This window comes from Homarus americanus, unplaced genomic scaffold, assembly GCF_018991925.1.
Source record: "Homarus americanus isolate GMGI-L3 unplaced genomic scaffold, GMGI_Hamer_2.0 scaffold31037, whole genome shotgun sequence".
NCBI classification, from domain to species: Eukaryota; Metazoa; Arthropoda; class Malacostraca; order Decapoda; family Nephropidae; genus Homarus; species Homarus americanus.
In genome coordinates, this window is record NW_024722227.1 from 12798924 (window position 1) to 12812654 (window position 13731).

At 38.1% G+C, this 13731-nt stretch overlaps 1 protein-coding gene across 1 annotated transcript in view; it reads right to left on the reverse strand.

Moving 5' to 3' along the window:
• Positions 1-13731, reverse strand: part of LOC121862389 (rho-related BTB domain-containing protein 1-like) — a gene marked incomplete in the record, with an annotated part of 135601 nt that overhangs the window by 100068 nt on the left and 21802 nt on the right. Inside the window, 1 exon segment of the mRNA XM_042360655.1 lies at positions 2308-2514. Within this exon segment, the coding sequence (XP_042216589.1) occupies positions 2308-2487 (180 nt within the window).

The window sequence follows — 13731 nt, forward strand, 5'->3', positions numbered from 1 at the left end:
TAGCCTGGCTAGAGGTGCTACCGGTATGGCCGGTGACAGTCAAGAGCAAAAGAAGTCATCTTTTACAGCTAGTAAAGGATGGTTTGAGTGTGCATATTTATATTACCATACAATATTTTTATTGCTTTATAGTGAGCTTTGTTGTTTTACATTAACTGTTCTATTCATTTTAATGTATGTATTTCGAACACCTGGAGTGGGTTTTCTTCATTTTGGGGCAATTTGGGCTTCCCATAGCTTCCCGTGGGTGAGCTTTGCAGTTTTGGGACTTCGCGGTATTTTCATTAACCTAACCCCTGCAATGTTTAAGGGTTTACTGAACTTAACTGGTTATAATGAGTGGCAGGAAGAATGGCTGACATGTACTCTGTGTAAAGACAACTGCTCAATGGCAAAGCAATTTGTAAGAGTAATTGTGCCTTAATAGTGCAAACTGCTTTGCACAGGGCAATGATATGTCCTTTCAGATCTTCCATGAAAAATACATATACTGTACTGCAGTATCAATGTGTGTGATTGCTGAAATTCATAACCACTAAACAAATTACAGAAACAGTAGACCTGTTTTTCTGTTGGTTACAGGACAAGTCATGTCCCACACATGCATTCTGACTGCAGACCCATATTAGACAAAACAATAAATGCCAATACTATTGGAGTGTGATCATCTTTGTCCTCTTGTGATAAATGGTAAACACTTCATATTTTCTGGTGAAACTGAGCCAAAAGTTCAGTTAAAACTAACTGATCTACAAACCTGTGACATGCTTCACTCAAAATTTATGAAAAGTACTGTAATATACAGTACTCAACTCTACAAATGTTTGCCTCGAGATCAGTATCCACACCTGCATGAGAAGGTTGCAATATACCTGTATGCATGCTTATTTGGTTCCACTTACTTTTACAAACAAACATTCATTTTCATGAATTTTAACAAGTCTAAGGTTCAAAATGGGTTAAACAGCGACAATCTACTCTCCGTTTTGTGACAGACGACAACAAAATTTGATCCCAATATCAAGATACCTCGGTACTTGTTTCAAGAATGCAATGCTAAAGGGAACACAAAGAAGCCAGTCTCTCAATGGTGAGAACAGTATATTTTTCTATTTTACCACACACTTTTAGGCATAATGAAGAGTACCATAACTTTTATCAACATTATAATCCTGACAGGCTATTGCAGAGTACAGATTGTAACTGATCTAACCCCCAAGTTTGCATTAGAGTGTTTGATCATAATGATTGATTGATCGTGGTAATTACATCCCTGGTGACGCAACAGCTTAGGACATATGTCGCTGAATTAAAATTAGGGCATAAAAAAATCAAATCAAATAATGCCCCAATTTTGTGAAAAAAAATTATCCTAAAAACTTAAAAACTTGGCTTATACACAGGCATATAAATACGGTAAATACTAAAACTGCAATTGGTCTTGGTCTCAATTTCTAAAGGCATCAGTCTCAGGAGGCAGGTCTTACTCTTAGACAGTACCAGTAAGTCTTGATCTTAGATGTAGTGATCTCAACTACAGTAGATAATTGAAACTGTACTCACAATCAAGGTTGTTATAAGTACAACAATGGCACAAGGAACTGTAGAAAATTATAGTGATGGCTTAACTGCCACACAGGTGTTGTGTACAATGTACAGTATGTGTAGGACTGGAATATTTAATTAATTAAAAGAACTTTACACAAAAGTATGGGTATTCTGAATCGAGTACAGTACAGGGTATATAAAAAAATTAAACGGATTAGTTTTTATTACATTTGTAGTAACAGTTTTCTCAGAACGGTTATGGAGAATATAAAAAAGTAATGTGTGTCAAACAATGAAGACTTTAGACCACACATTACTATCGGCAAAGCGTAATTTATTTAATTACAGGATAATATGGACTAAAGCAATTTTCCCAATACTACCCAGAGGAGGGAGAATACAACACTTTTTTTTTATTACAGTACCAGTACCTACTGTACAGTACTGGTACTGTAATATAAATCATGGTTAAAATAAAGCAGACCATATTATGAGAGACTTTGACAGCATTAAGGAGTATGTGGATACAGGACTACAGTATATTAAGAACATGGTCCACAAGGTGGCAACATGCCTGGAACTGCTCTCAACCATCTGGGTAGACTAAGGGTGTCCCAGGATAAAACCAAGAACCTTAGGACGGGAGGTGAGTATTGTATCCACTTGGCTGCCACACCCTGACTGCATATTATAATAAATTCTGTATACAAGTATTAGTTAAATGTTGCTAGTTGTGATGTACAGTAATCATATACTGACCTCTTTGTATATCCTGTACTGGTCGATGGCGAAAACTGTTGGCACGTGTGTGTTGAGCAGCTGGGAGAGCGAGAACTTCTTGTTGCAGGCACGAGCACAGATGAGACGGGTCTTGCCCACAGCTGTGTCGCCCACAACCACACATTTCACCAACTCCTGATGCGGCTGTTCACTATCCATGATCGATACCCATTATCCTTGGCATGCCTGAAGCAAGAGTCAAGGAAATTAGTTGATATCTGGGTTGGTTTCTAAATTTGATTGGCTGTGTATCAAGCCAGCAATAATTGTTCATATAATACTAACTCACTGGTTCAGTTGTTGTTTTCTAGGATTAGATTTTACTGAATAATTAAATGGAATTGAAATCTGGTTCCAAAGAACCAAAGATTGAGAAGATTTATAAAGACAGCCCAAAAATGTATGGAGCAGAGAGCTGTGGTCTTGTACCCTTAGTCTTAAGGGTGGCAACTTCACTGGTTGAAGTGTATACAGTACTGTACTTAGAGAACCTTGAATGTTTAGTTTGTGACAGCAGTCAGCTGATGCATACTACTGTATTGGCATAAGGGATCAGGACAAACTGTTCTGTGGCTGGGCTGTGTTCAGCCAAGGTGTTATCCATACATTTGGTACCATCTTAAAATTATATGCTATTAAATGTATTTATCTTTCTATAGATTGAATTCTATTTCATCATAATAACCAAGAGTGCAATTTTCATCATGGAAAAAAAAGACTGATTTAGTGTACGTGGTTGTGCATGCTAGCCCCCCTTTAAAAGTGTACAGTAAATCATTGTTTTAAAAACGTGTAGCAACACGAATGTTGTGATAGATTTGGGAAATAGTGTGGGTAGTGACATAAAAGTATTTACGAGCTGAATTTACATGTCTGAAGTGTAAAGGATGTTATCAGCGACATGATAATATAATTTTCAGGGGTGCAAGGTGGTAAACTCGCCTTAAATTCATTCATAAATACTGTACAGTACTGTGCAGGTATGTCTCAATCTGGATTAATGAACACATCCAAGCGTGCTTACTTTGGCATACACACAACGGGTTCTCTCTCAATAATTATCATTGTTGATGGACTAGTTTAATTACTAAACTAGTTACATGCTAAAAGAGCTTAGTTGTCAAAGAGCAGTAATAACATTATACAGTTGTGTAATGTCAATGGCATACAAGTTTGTTGTGTTTACTTCTGGCTTACACATTCCTCTGGTGTGTTCAGATTACTATTGTTATTCGTTCTTTACTTCATAAGAAACAGCATTTCATTGTTTTGTTTTTCTATTAGAGGTATAAAGGGTTCTCAGAAGAGTGTAATAGAAATTAAATTTTCTAACCTCAAGGTTTATAAAAGACCTGGAGCTGATATTATGCATCTGAGATTATTAATAGTTATGCAATGCACTCTTAGAACCCCTCAGTATCTTCTTCAGCAGGTGTGTGTTTGAACAAGAGATCCTCATGACAGGAAATTAGCGTACAGTATAAGAGTCCTGTACAGCATTTAAAAAGGGTAATTGCCACTGCACGAATAATTACAAGCCAGTGCGCTTAACCTCTATACAATACTGTAGTAGTACAGTATGTAAAGTGCTAACTAGAGAGCATTATACATGATGACACGGTGGAATATCAACAACGGAACAAACTTGTGAAGGAATGTCAGCATAGATGTATTCCTAGACATTCTTGCTTGATACAGAGAAAGGAAATACTGTACTGCATATAACTGCATACTCAGTAGGTGTTGCCATCTACTGGTTACTTTTGTGGTTTCATCCTTCTCAACATAACCTCGACTTCCCATTATGCCTCTCTTCTCGTAACCCACACTACTGGTAATTCCGTGTGAATTTCTTTGACACTGAAGTTATAATGTTACTACTATGCTTCAACAAATAGAGGTACCCCCAATTTACAATTTCATTATCTGCAAAATTCCGCTTTAATTTAATGATGGTGATGTATTAAGACCACCCCCTATTTACTATGTAAACAATCCATATGAATGATGGTCATCGTTTGGCCAATGCAGAATATGGAACATATCTCTCGGCACACTTGTCAGCTGCAGTCTACCCATGTGCTGCCCATGTACAACCCAAGGGATGGATGGATGAAGAAGGTGGTCCAAGCGTCCTGGTGGCCTGCTACGAAAGAATTCACTGCTAGTACGGGATCAGTTTAGTGCTCACAGGACTGAAAACACCAAAAGGCTAGCAAAGAGGCTCAACACACAGCTGGCACAAATTCCTGGTGGCCTGACTTCCCAGTTACCGCCGCTAGATGTCAGCATTAATAAGCCCTTTAAGAATAACATGAGGGAGCAATGGAATAAATGGATGATAGAGGGGAATCATGATATGACGCCGACTGGAAGGATGAAACGTCCATCAATAACTGAAGTGTGTGAATGGGTGCTGACATCATGGTGTGATATTAAAACTAAAGTTATCGTTAAGTCTTTCAAAAAATGTGGTATCAGTAATGCTATGGATGGCACCAAAGACAACTTGTTGTACGAGACTGACAGTAGTGAAGATGATGATATTTCCTCCCGTGATGATCCAGAGCTTGGTGATGAATCCAACAGTGACGACTTCTCAGGATTTGAAGATGAATAAAATGCTTTTGACTGTTTTACTGGACATGATATTTAGAGATTTACTTTTTTGTGATTTTTATTGTTTGCTTACCAAAATTTTTAATTCAACCGATTTTTACCGAGTTGTTTTTTACTTTTTTTTTTAATTTAGATTTTTTTTTTTTTAGACGTTGATATACAGTACATGTTTACATTTTCTTACCTTCTACTGTTGGATAATATTTTCCGTCATTGTCAGACCGACAAAAACAAGAGAAAGAATGTAAACACTACAGCCCGCTAGATGCGAAGGTGACCAGGTGTAGAAAATGAGTGCTGTATTAAAGATTTCCACTTCTTAAACAGATTTTTTTTCTAATTTATGAAAATGACGACTGATGAGCAATTCTAAGTGATGATATTCAAAGAGGTGTGTGTAATTGTGCCAAAAGGGCTGTATATCAAGCAACAGTTTCACTGGTGTCGGTTAGTAAGTATAAAAAGATTTTTTTCTATAATTACATTCCAAAATCAGGGTGCATCTTCCAAGCCTGGCATCAGGAGGTTGCAGTGTTTGTAAACAATGAACTCTAATTGGTTCACAGTTAGACAGGGAGTAAGACAAGGCTGTGTTTATCTCCTACATTGTATGATATACAGTACTGTACAGTATACTGTAGTGATCCCTCGGTTAACAAACGGTTCGATTAAGGAATTACCTCCCATAAGGATCTAATTCGGTTAACAAACAAAACTTTGATTAACGAAATCCTTACGACAAACACGTTTTGTTGTGAGCATGAGCTGACGGCTAGTCTGCCAATTCAGAAATCTGTTCTATGTTTACATTCGTTTCCAGTGGAGTAAATATCAAAAAAGTTGTGCTCTTTAATATTTTTGCATTTTTTATATTAAAATTATTAGTAATTTTAAAATTAATTAACATATTGATAATATATGAAGTACAGGGAACTAGTTTTTTGTGCACCCATCAACCGCTTGACTCACCAACCATGTACTAGCCGCTATCAATTAATATTATATAAATATGGCCTAAGGACATATATTCATTACAGTCGGCCCTTAACATTCGTGGGGGTTAGGTAACAGAGATACCCGTGAATGTTAAAAATCCGTGTACTATTGCTGCCCCCCCCTAAAAAATCCCTGGCCCCCCATGTCCTTATTTACCGTATATACCTGTGTGTAGTTCGAGTTTTTAAGACCAAATTATTTGGCAAAAATTGGGGGTCGACCTCTAAATGGGTAATAGTTTCGTTAGGTTGAAAAATATTTACCAGTAAACAATGGAAACGATGCACCAACACACCACCAGCTGTGAGTGTCGGTACAGTTGCCAGGGCAGATATCTTGCGAGCCCAAAGTAGCCAAAGCCATGGTATGGTAGCACAGGACGATGTAAAACAAAGTATTCATTTATTAAAGTTAATTTATTAAAGTATTAATTTTTTTAAAGTTTATTTATAGATACTGTACATAAATTTTTGTTCATTACATTTGAAACACCAATCTTTGTTAATTAAATTTGAAACAAAAAAAACTACGATACCGTATTTTCATTAAAATATTACATCACAAGTATATTTTACCTTAACTGTGACTGAATGAATATATTCATTACTTTCGTCACAATTTTATCCCACTTTCCACTGTAATACGTACGTCATTTCAGCAAAAATATTACATTTCCATATTCTCAGAAATAAATAGTACAGTCAACCCTCGCTTTACGCGGTCCCACTTTACGCGTTTCCACGTTTACGCGGTACCCTGGCGAAACCGGAATGCTCACTTTCCGCGGTGTGTGTACCCTTTTACGCGGAGAGCGGCGCGAGCAGGGTGCACACAAGGTCGCCCAGTCATCAAAACATTACCGAGTTCTTCACCCGCCACCCACCACAGCCGGCCCAAGTCAGTGATAGTGATAATGATAGTGAGGATATGGACTTATATGGACTTTGAGGGGTTTGACAAAGAGGCCCTGCAAGCCTCTGAGGTGGATAGTGATACAATTGATACAAGTGATACAGGTGAGGGCCAATAATCTGCCCTCTGCCTCGGAACCAACCCCCCATCCCCGTGTGCCCAGCCATCTTTTCTACTAATGTAAGTGTTAAAAACCTAATATTATTGATATTTCTCTTAATTATTAATTGTGTGTGCATACCATCATAAAATTAAGAAGTTATTTTTACTACAACGTAGGTATTGTGTCTGAAAAAGTGGAGTTTGGGGGTTGGCCCGGTCTCTATTTCAATTAATCCCATATGTTATGTTGTTCACTTTACGCGGGCCGCCGTGGGTTGAATTAACCACGTAAAGTGAGGGTTCACTGTAGTTTTGTTGAAACGTAATGTACAGTATTTAATATTAAAATGCAAAAAGAGCTATAAAAACAATTAATACTGTACACCCGTAATGTACTGGCTGGCATCTCCACTCATCCCTGCTCCCGTCAGTCATCACTCCTCCCCGCTCTATCCCTCCGCCTCCTCCACATCGTCACTACTGTTGTATTACAATAATATTCCATCCTAATTCACTTGAATAAATACTACGATACCATATTTCTAATATTCTCATTAAAATTCATCAAAATCATTTTCCTTGTCATCGTCTTCAACACCAAACAGCTCCTCCCAGTCTTCTCCTTGAACAGGCTAGAGGGTACGTGTTTTTTTAATCGTTTTTAGTTACAAAAATGTTACATCACATGTATATTTTACCTAAACTGCGCCTGAATGAATATATTCTCAGAACTAAATAGTAGTTTTGCTGAAACGTGATGTATCTCAATGTAAAATAGGATAAAATACATGACGAAACCAAAAGACTTTACCTAGCCTTCCGATGTTCAAGAGATGTTAATCGTTTTTATAATAGTTTTCGGTTAAAATACTGTTATATTACAATGATATTCTATTCATACTGTGCTTGATATACTACATTCACGGAAATGTAATATTTTTGCTGAAATGACGTACGTATTACAGTGGAAAGTGGGATAAAATCGTGACGAAAACAATGACTTTCGCTTTCTTTCGTTCAAATGATGTTACCGTAATCGCTTTTTGAATGGTTTTCAGTTAAAAAAACTGTTGCATCACAAGTGAATTAGGATAGAATATTATTGTAATACAACAGTTTTTTAACTGAAAACCATTCGAAAAGAGATTACGGTAACATCTTTTGAACGAAAGAAAGCGAAAGTCATTGTTTTCGTCACGATTTTATCCCACTTTCCACTGTAATACGTACGTTATTTTCATCAAAAATATTACATTTCCATATTCTCAGAAATATATAGTAGTTTTGCTGAAACGTAATGTATTTCAATGTAAATTAGGATAAACTACATGAAAACAAAAGACTTTACCTAACCTTCCGATGTTCAAGATATGTTACTCGTTTTTGTAATAGTTTTCGGTTAAAATACTGTTATATTAGTGATATTCTATTCATACTGTGCTTGATATAATACATTCACGGAAATGTAATATTTTTGCAACTACAATGCTGATGTCAACACAAGCGTGGTTACAGCGAGACTGACTGAGTGAGGGAGAGCTATGCGTGTGTGTGTGTGTGTGAGGTTGCGGGAGCGGGCGGTGTCCCGTGTTCGGTGCCGAGCGCGAGTTGAATGGCGTGCATTTGAATGTACTTCAATGTACAGAATATTCCTCCGGCGGGGCAATCCGCATATTTGCAAATCTGTGTATGCTAAACCCGCGTATGTTAAGGGCCGACTGTAATTACTTCCAACTTAAGGCACCCAGAGCTACTAACACCACCCCCCATGCGCTCCTCTCAGTCCCAGACCTCCATAAAATATCATGGTGTGAAGGTGTGGAACAACTTACCCCCACACTGTACTGCGCACATCATTGTCATTCCTAAAAACCCACTTCAATTCATATTAAGCTACATAACACTCAAATCCACCGCGCTTGTAGAATCTCAGGAGAGACGTGTTTTTCCCATCCGTTTAACACTCAGGATCACTCCCAGTAAGTCCTGCCTTCGAACACAGTTGTCACTACGTTTATTCCACTCTCTACTGGCAAACGCAATCTTGAATTAGTCTGTGTAAATCAACTTTAGTAATTCGCCAGACCTTTGTCAACTGAGGGTCATCCTTGAATGAGTAACAGTTAGATTGTTTGTAATTTCTGTCATTGCGTAAGTAGCGATCGCTGGCAACTCAGGGGTATATAAACCAGTGCGAGGCGGGAGGATTAAACCTCCCGTATCACCTTTCACCTTCGTTCTCAGGTATGTTCTGTGTTTATAACCATTCAGTTTGATTCAGTCTATTGTAGTGAATATCAGTGTTCATCATTGTTCATGCTTTAGCAGTGGAATTGTCATTCACCCAGTGTAAGAAGTAATATAACGTAAATATCTGACGTGGCGAGACTAAAGATTTGTTTGTGACCCACCATGCTTCCCCAAAAAACCTCCCATATCACCTTTCACCTTCGTTCTCAGATCGAGGGTGGGCTTAATTGAAACCCACAGGTTGCTCAGAGCCGGTGGATACCCAGCAGTGGTCAATATAGGAGTGATGACGCTGATTCAGCATGATTAATCGGCTCCACTCTACCTCATGGGCCGAGGGCCCCAGACCCGCCTCGTGTCGGAGTGTAACCGACCACAACAGCAGTCATCAGTTGTTGGAGGTGCCAGTGCTATGCCTTGGAGTTATGGTCCACAGTGTGGTTGTATGAGTTTGTTAATAATTACGCTATCATGGGTAGTGGACCCATGTAGGTGTTTGTATCAGTATTAACGTGTTGTTGTGAGTGCATCTCCTATGCACTACCAAACAGTCTGTGAAGCATCATATGCCAGTTGGTCTTATAACTGGATGTAATGAGAAATACCTAGTAAGGTGGAAGAAGTAAAGTCATCTGCAAGGAGTTGCCATGTAATTATGTATTGTGAGTAAGGTCAGGGAACTGGTCCTGCTATGTAATGTAATGTGACACCAGCAAGATTGTACACGGTAAGAGTGTAATATCTGAGTAATTGCTGTTGAGTAACTAAGAAAATAAGAAAACAGGTAAATAAAAAATACGGTGTGCAATAAGCCCACCAGTTGAACCTTGTAGTTATATGTTAATAATATCTCTTTTCCCCTTTGATTTTATATTAATAAACTTGTTCTTCGAGTAATTTAGGAGTACAGTGGGGTATGCTATAACGAACGGATCCTACTACGAATATTCCTATAACGAACGGTTTTACTTATAAAATTGAGAATGCTATAACGAACGCAACTCCTACAACGAACGCGGATGAATACGGGACTATTTCGCCTGGCGCATGAATATTGTTGTACCGCGACCCACAACAAGAGCGTCAGGCGGCATCTTTGTCTCATTGTGTAGCCAGTGCACCACTGTTATTGTTGAAATTTCGTCTTTTGATGTGGAAATTCGCGTTATTTGTATAACTATTTTGTTATACAAGTATACAATTGTAACAATGAGTCGTCCAAAGCGAGTGAGAATGCTAATAACCCTTGAAACTAAGAAAGAAATTATAAAGAAACGTGAGAATGGAAGAAGCATTGCGAAACTTAGTGATGAATATGGGATGGCTAAATCGACTATATGTACGATTTTGAAGAATAAAGAGGAGTTAAAAACTGTGCAAGTGGCTAAGGGAATCTTTAGACTTAGCAAAGCAAAGTGTAATGTGATTGAAGAGATGGAAAATTTACTCTTAGTGTGGATAAAGGAGAAAGAAATGGCAGGTGGTAACATTAGTGAAGCTATAATTTGTGAGAAGGCCAGACAATTGTTTGAGGACCTTAAAGCCAAGACTCCCAGTGGAAGTGATAGTGATGTGCCAGTGTTTAGGGGTACCTGCATGCTGAATAACACTAGGGTAAGATAAAGTACCGTATTTTTTACATTTTCCACAGAATTTTTCCAGTGTTAAGTGGTTGTATTTGGGGGCCTGGAACGGATTAATCCTATAACGAACGAATGCTATAACGAACGAGGTTCTGGAACCAATTACGTTCGTTATAGCATACCCCACTGTATTCATTTCTCCCACAGTAGTTACCTTTGTTTCCGTCCAAGTGATCCTGATATCAGAATTACACTACCCATGTGCCTTACTTTGTAGTAAGAGCTGGAATGCTGGAAAGTTTTAAAAGGAGGCTTGACAGATTCAAGGATGATAGAGAGTGTTAGTAACTCTCGACAGGAGCTGCCATGCACAGGCCAACTGGCCTATTGCAGACTCCTTATTTTCTTATATTCTTATGGACATAAAATACTCCCATGTTTACACCAGCTCAGCTTTCATGTATTCTTACCTGGTACATTTTTTTTCCAGTGCATTTACGAGTATATCAGTACTAGATGGAGATACGAGTCAACTTAGAAGTAATGATATTGTCTGGACTTTGTTTTGAGAATGCCTGGTGCTAAGTAAACATGACAACATAGTGCTATTATTGTTTTGATGATTCAGTCATGAACCACTGGGATATATCATTTATATAAATTAATGGGTAAAATTTTACTTAAACTACCATAAGTACATGTATTTGAATGCTTAGATTTGAGATAGGCTATATTGGGTAAATTTTAAGTTTTGGTCATCCCTGCACTTAGACATGTAGACTGTTTTTTCTGATGGCTTGCGATGTGGTATGAACGATTTTGACCTTCATTTTTATCGGAAATAACTAGTTTTGAGTTACTACCCCCCCCCTTACTGGTGTATGTTAAGCTAATCTTATAACTTATAATATAACTTATCATACCCTAACCTAACCTAACATATGACCTGTATTTTCTTATGCGATCGAAAAAATTTTTGCGACAGAAATCCTGTAGAGATAATGTGTCTTATTGTTTAAAGTACTTAATCTCATACAGAAGTTAGAATCTTAAGGTTCCCCAGATGACCAAAACCAAAATAATACCAATATTGTTTGGAATTTTATACTGTACTATGAAATTTGTAGTAGGGGCAGCTAATATCTATTGAATTAATGTGCTTAGTAATATTTATATACTGTATTCATAATAATATTACCGTGCTGCACAGTAAAGCACAATTAATTACAGTGGTCCCTCGGTTAACGAGATTTCGGTTAACAAGTTACCTTGAAAAGATTCTTAACTTCAGTTCACGAGCAATCCCTCAATTAACGAGTTTCTTACGAGCCAACCTGAACATGTTTTCGCTTGCATTTGGCGGTCCACCAGCTGTAGTATTAGTTCGCCAATACAGTAATCGGTTCTAGGGCTTAAATTCCTTACCATTTTAGCAAATTTCAAGAAGTTTATACTATTCAATAATTTTAAAAGTTTAATATTAAATTTTTTAGTCATTTTAACAATTCTTGAACATAATTGAAGGAAATAAAACTAGTTTTATGAGCGCCATCCAGCCTCTCAACACACCATACAGTCTTTGTGTCTTGTCAGTGGAGGTAACATCTTGCTTGAGACTCTCTTCAACTAAATGCTTTTTTCTGTGTTTGCAAGCAAATTATTGGTCATTTTGAAATTTATTTTACATATTGACAATATATAATGCAGTGCAGTGTTGATTTAAAGAAAATAATCTTGAATTACATCAAGAGAACTAAAACTTTATGGGTGAAATGGTGCCATGGGGTGACTTCTCTTCCACCCCAATGCCTTCTCTTCTCCCTTCTCCTCCACCCCCATTCTAATTCCCATCATCATCATCATCATCATCATCATCATCATCATCATCATCATCATCCAGGAGCCTTCTACATACACACCTCAAAGTAAGTGTACTTTTCTACGTTTTTTTTGTTGAATTTAGGCAATTTGCGGTGAGCTGGAACCAATTACCCCAAAACCCATTGAAACAATGGTTTCGGTTATTGAGTTTTTCTGATAACGAGCAACCTTCTAGAACGGATTGTGCTCGTTAACCGAGGGACCACTGTATCTAATAATATTTCTTTACAGAGCCGATCAGCCGAGAAGGTTGGAGAGCTACTTCCAGGGTTCATCAAGGCAGATGAAAGAAATAGACCAAAAGTAGATGTCTTTATGATTGTAGAGCATTATCAAGAACTCCGCCATCCAGCTATGAAGCATGTTAAATTAAAAATTTTTTTATCCTCTTTACCACTGATCGGCTCTTTAGCCGTGTGGGCGATCGGTCACGTCTGTTACTTTTGTTTTTCTTTTATCTTCTTCATCAAATGATCGGCTCGTCAGCCTCTTGGGCGATCGGTCACATCTCTGTTTTGCACTGTTGGCAAGTACTGGGCATGCACCGGCTCCTGAATGTACCTGAACCTGCTCCAGTGTTGGTCAAGTCTTGTCTTGAAGGAGCTCACACTCGGTGCCGTCACAACACTTTCTGGTAGATTGCTCCAAGAGTTCACAACTCTCACTCCGAAAAAGTTTGCCCTCAAAGTTTTCTGGACTTGCGAGTTCTTCAATCTTGAGCTGTGACCCCTTGTGGGGCGAGCGTCCGCCAGCTCCAAGTAAGGACACTCGACTGAGTAGTGTCATCTGATCATCTCAAGCCTGACCATGGTCTTCCCTAGTCCTTCCGCAACATTAAATATAAACATCAATGACGAAAACTTACATTTTCCAAACATGAAATAGAGAACAAGGATGAAAACTTCCATGTTGGAGTTATCAGTCTTTTGCATCATTTTGGGACCCATCAAGTAAATACACGCGGTGATACTCGAGCAGTAATTTATTTTAACCTAAAAATAAGGTATGCCTGTGTATATCACCATTGTATATGTCCACAAGTCCTGTATTTCTGCTGGTT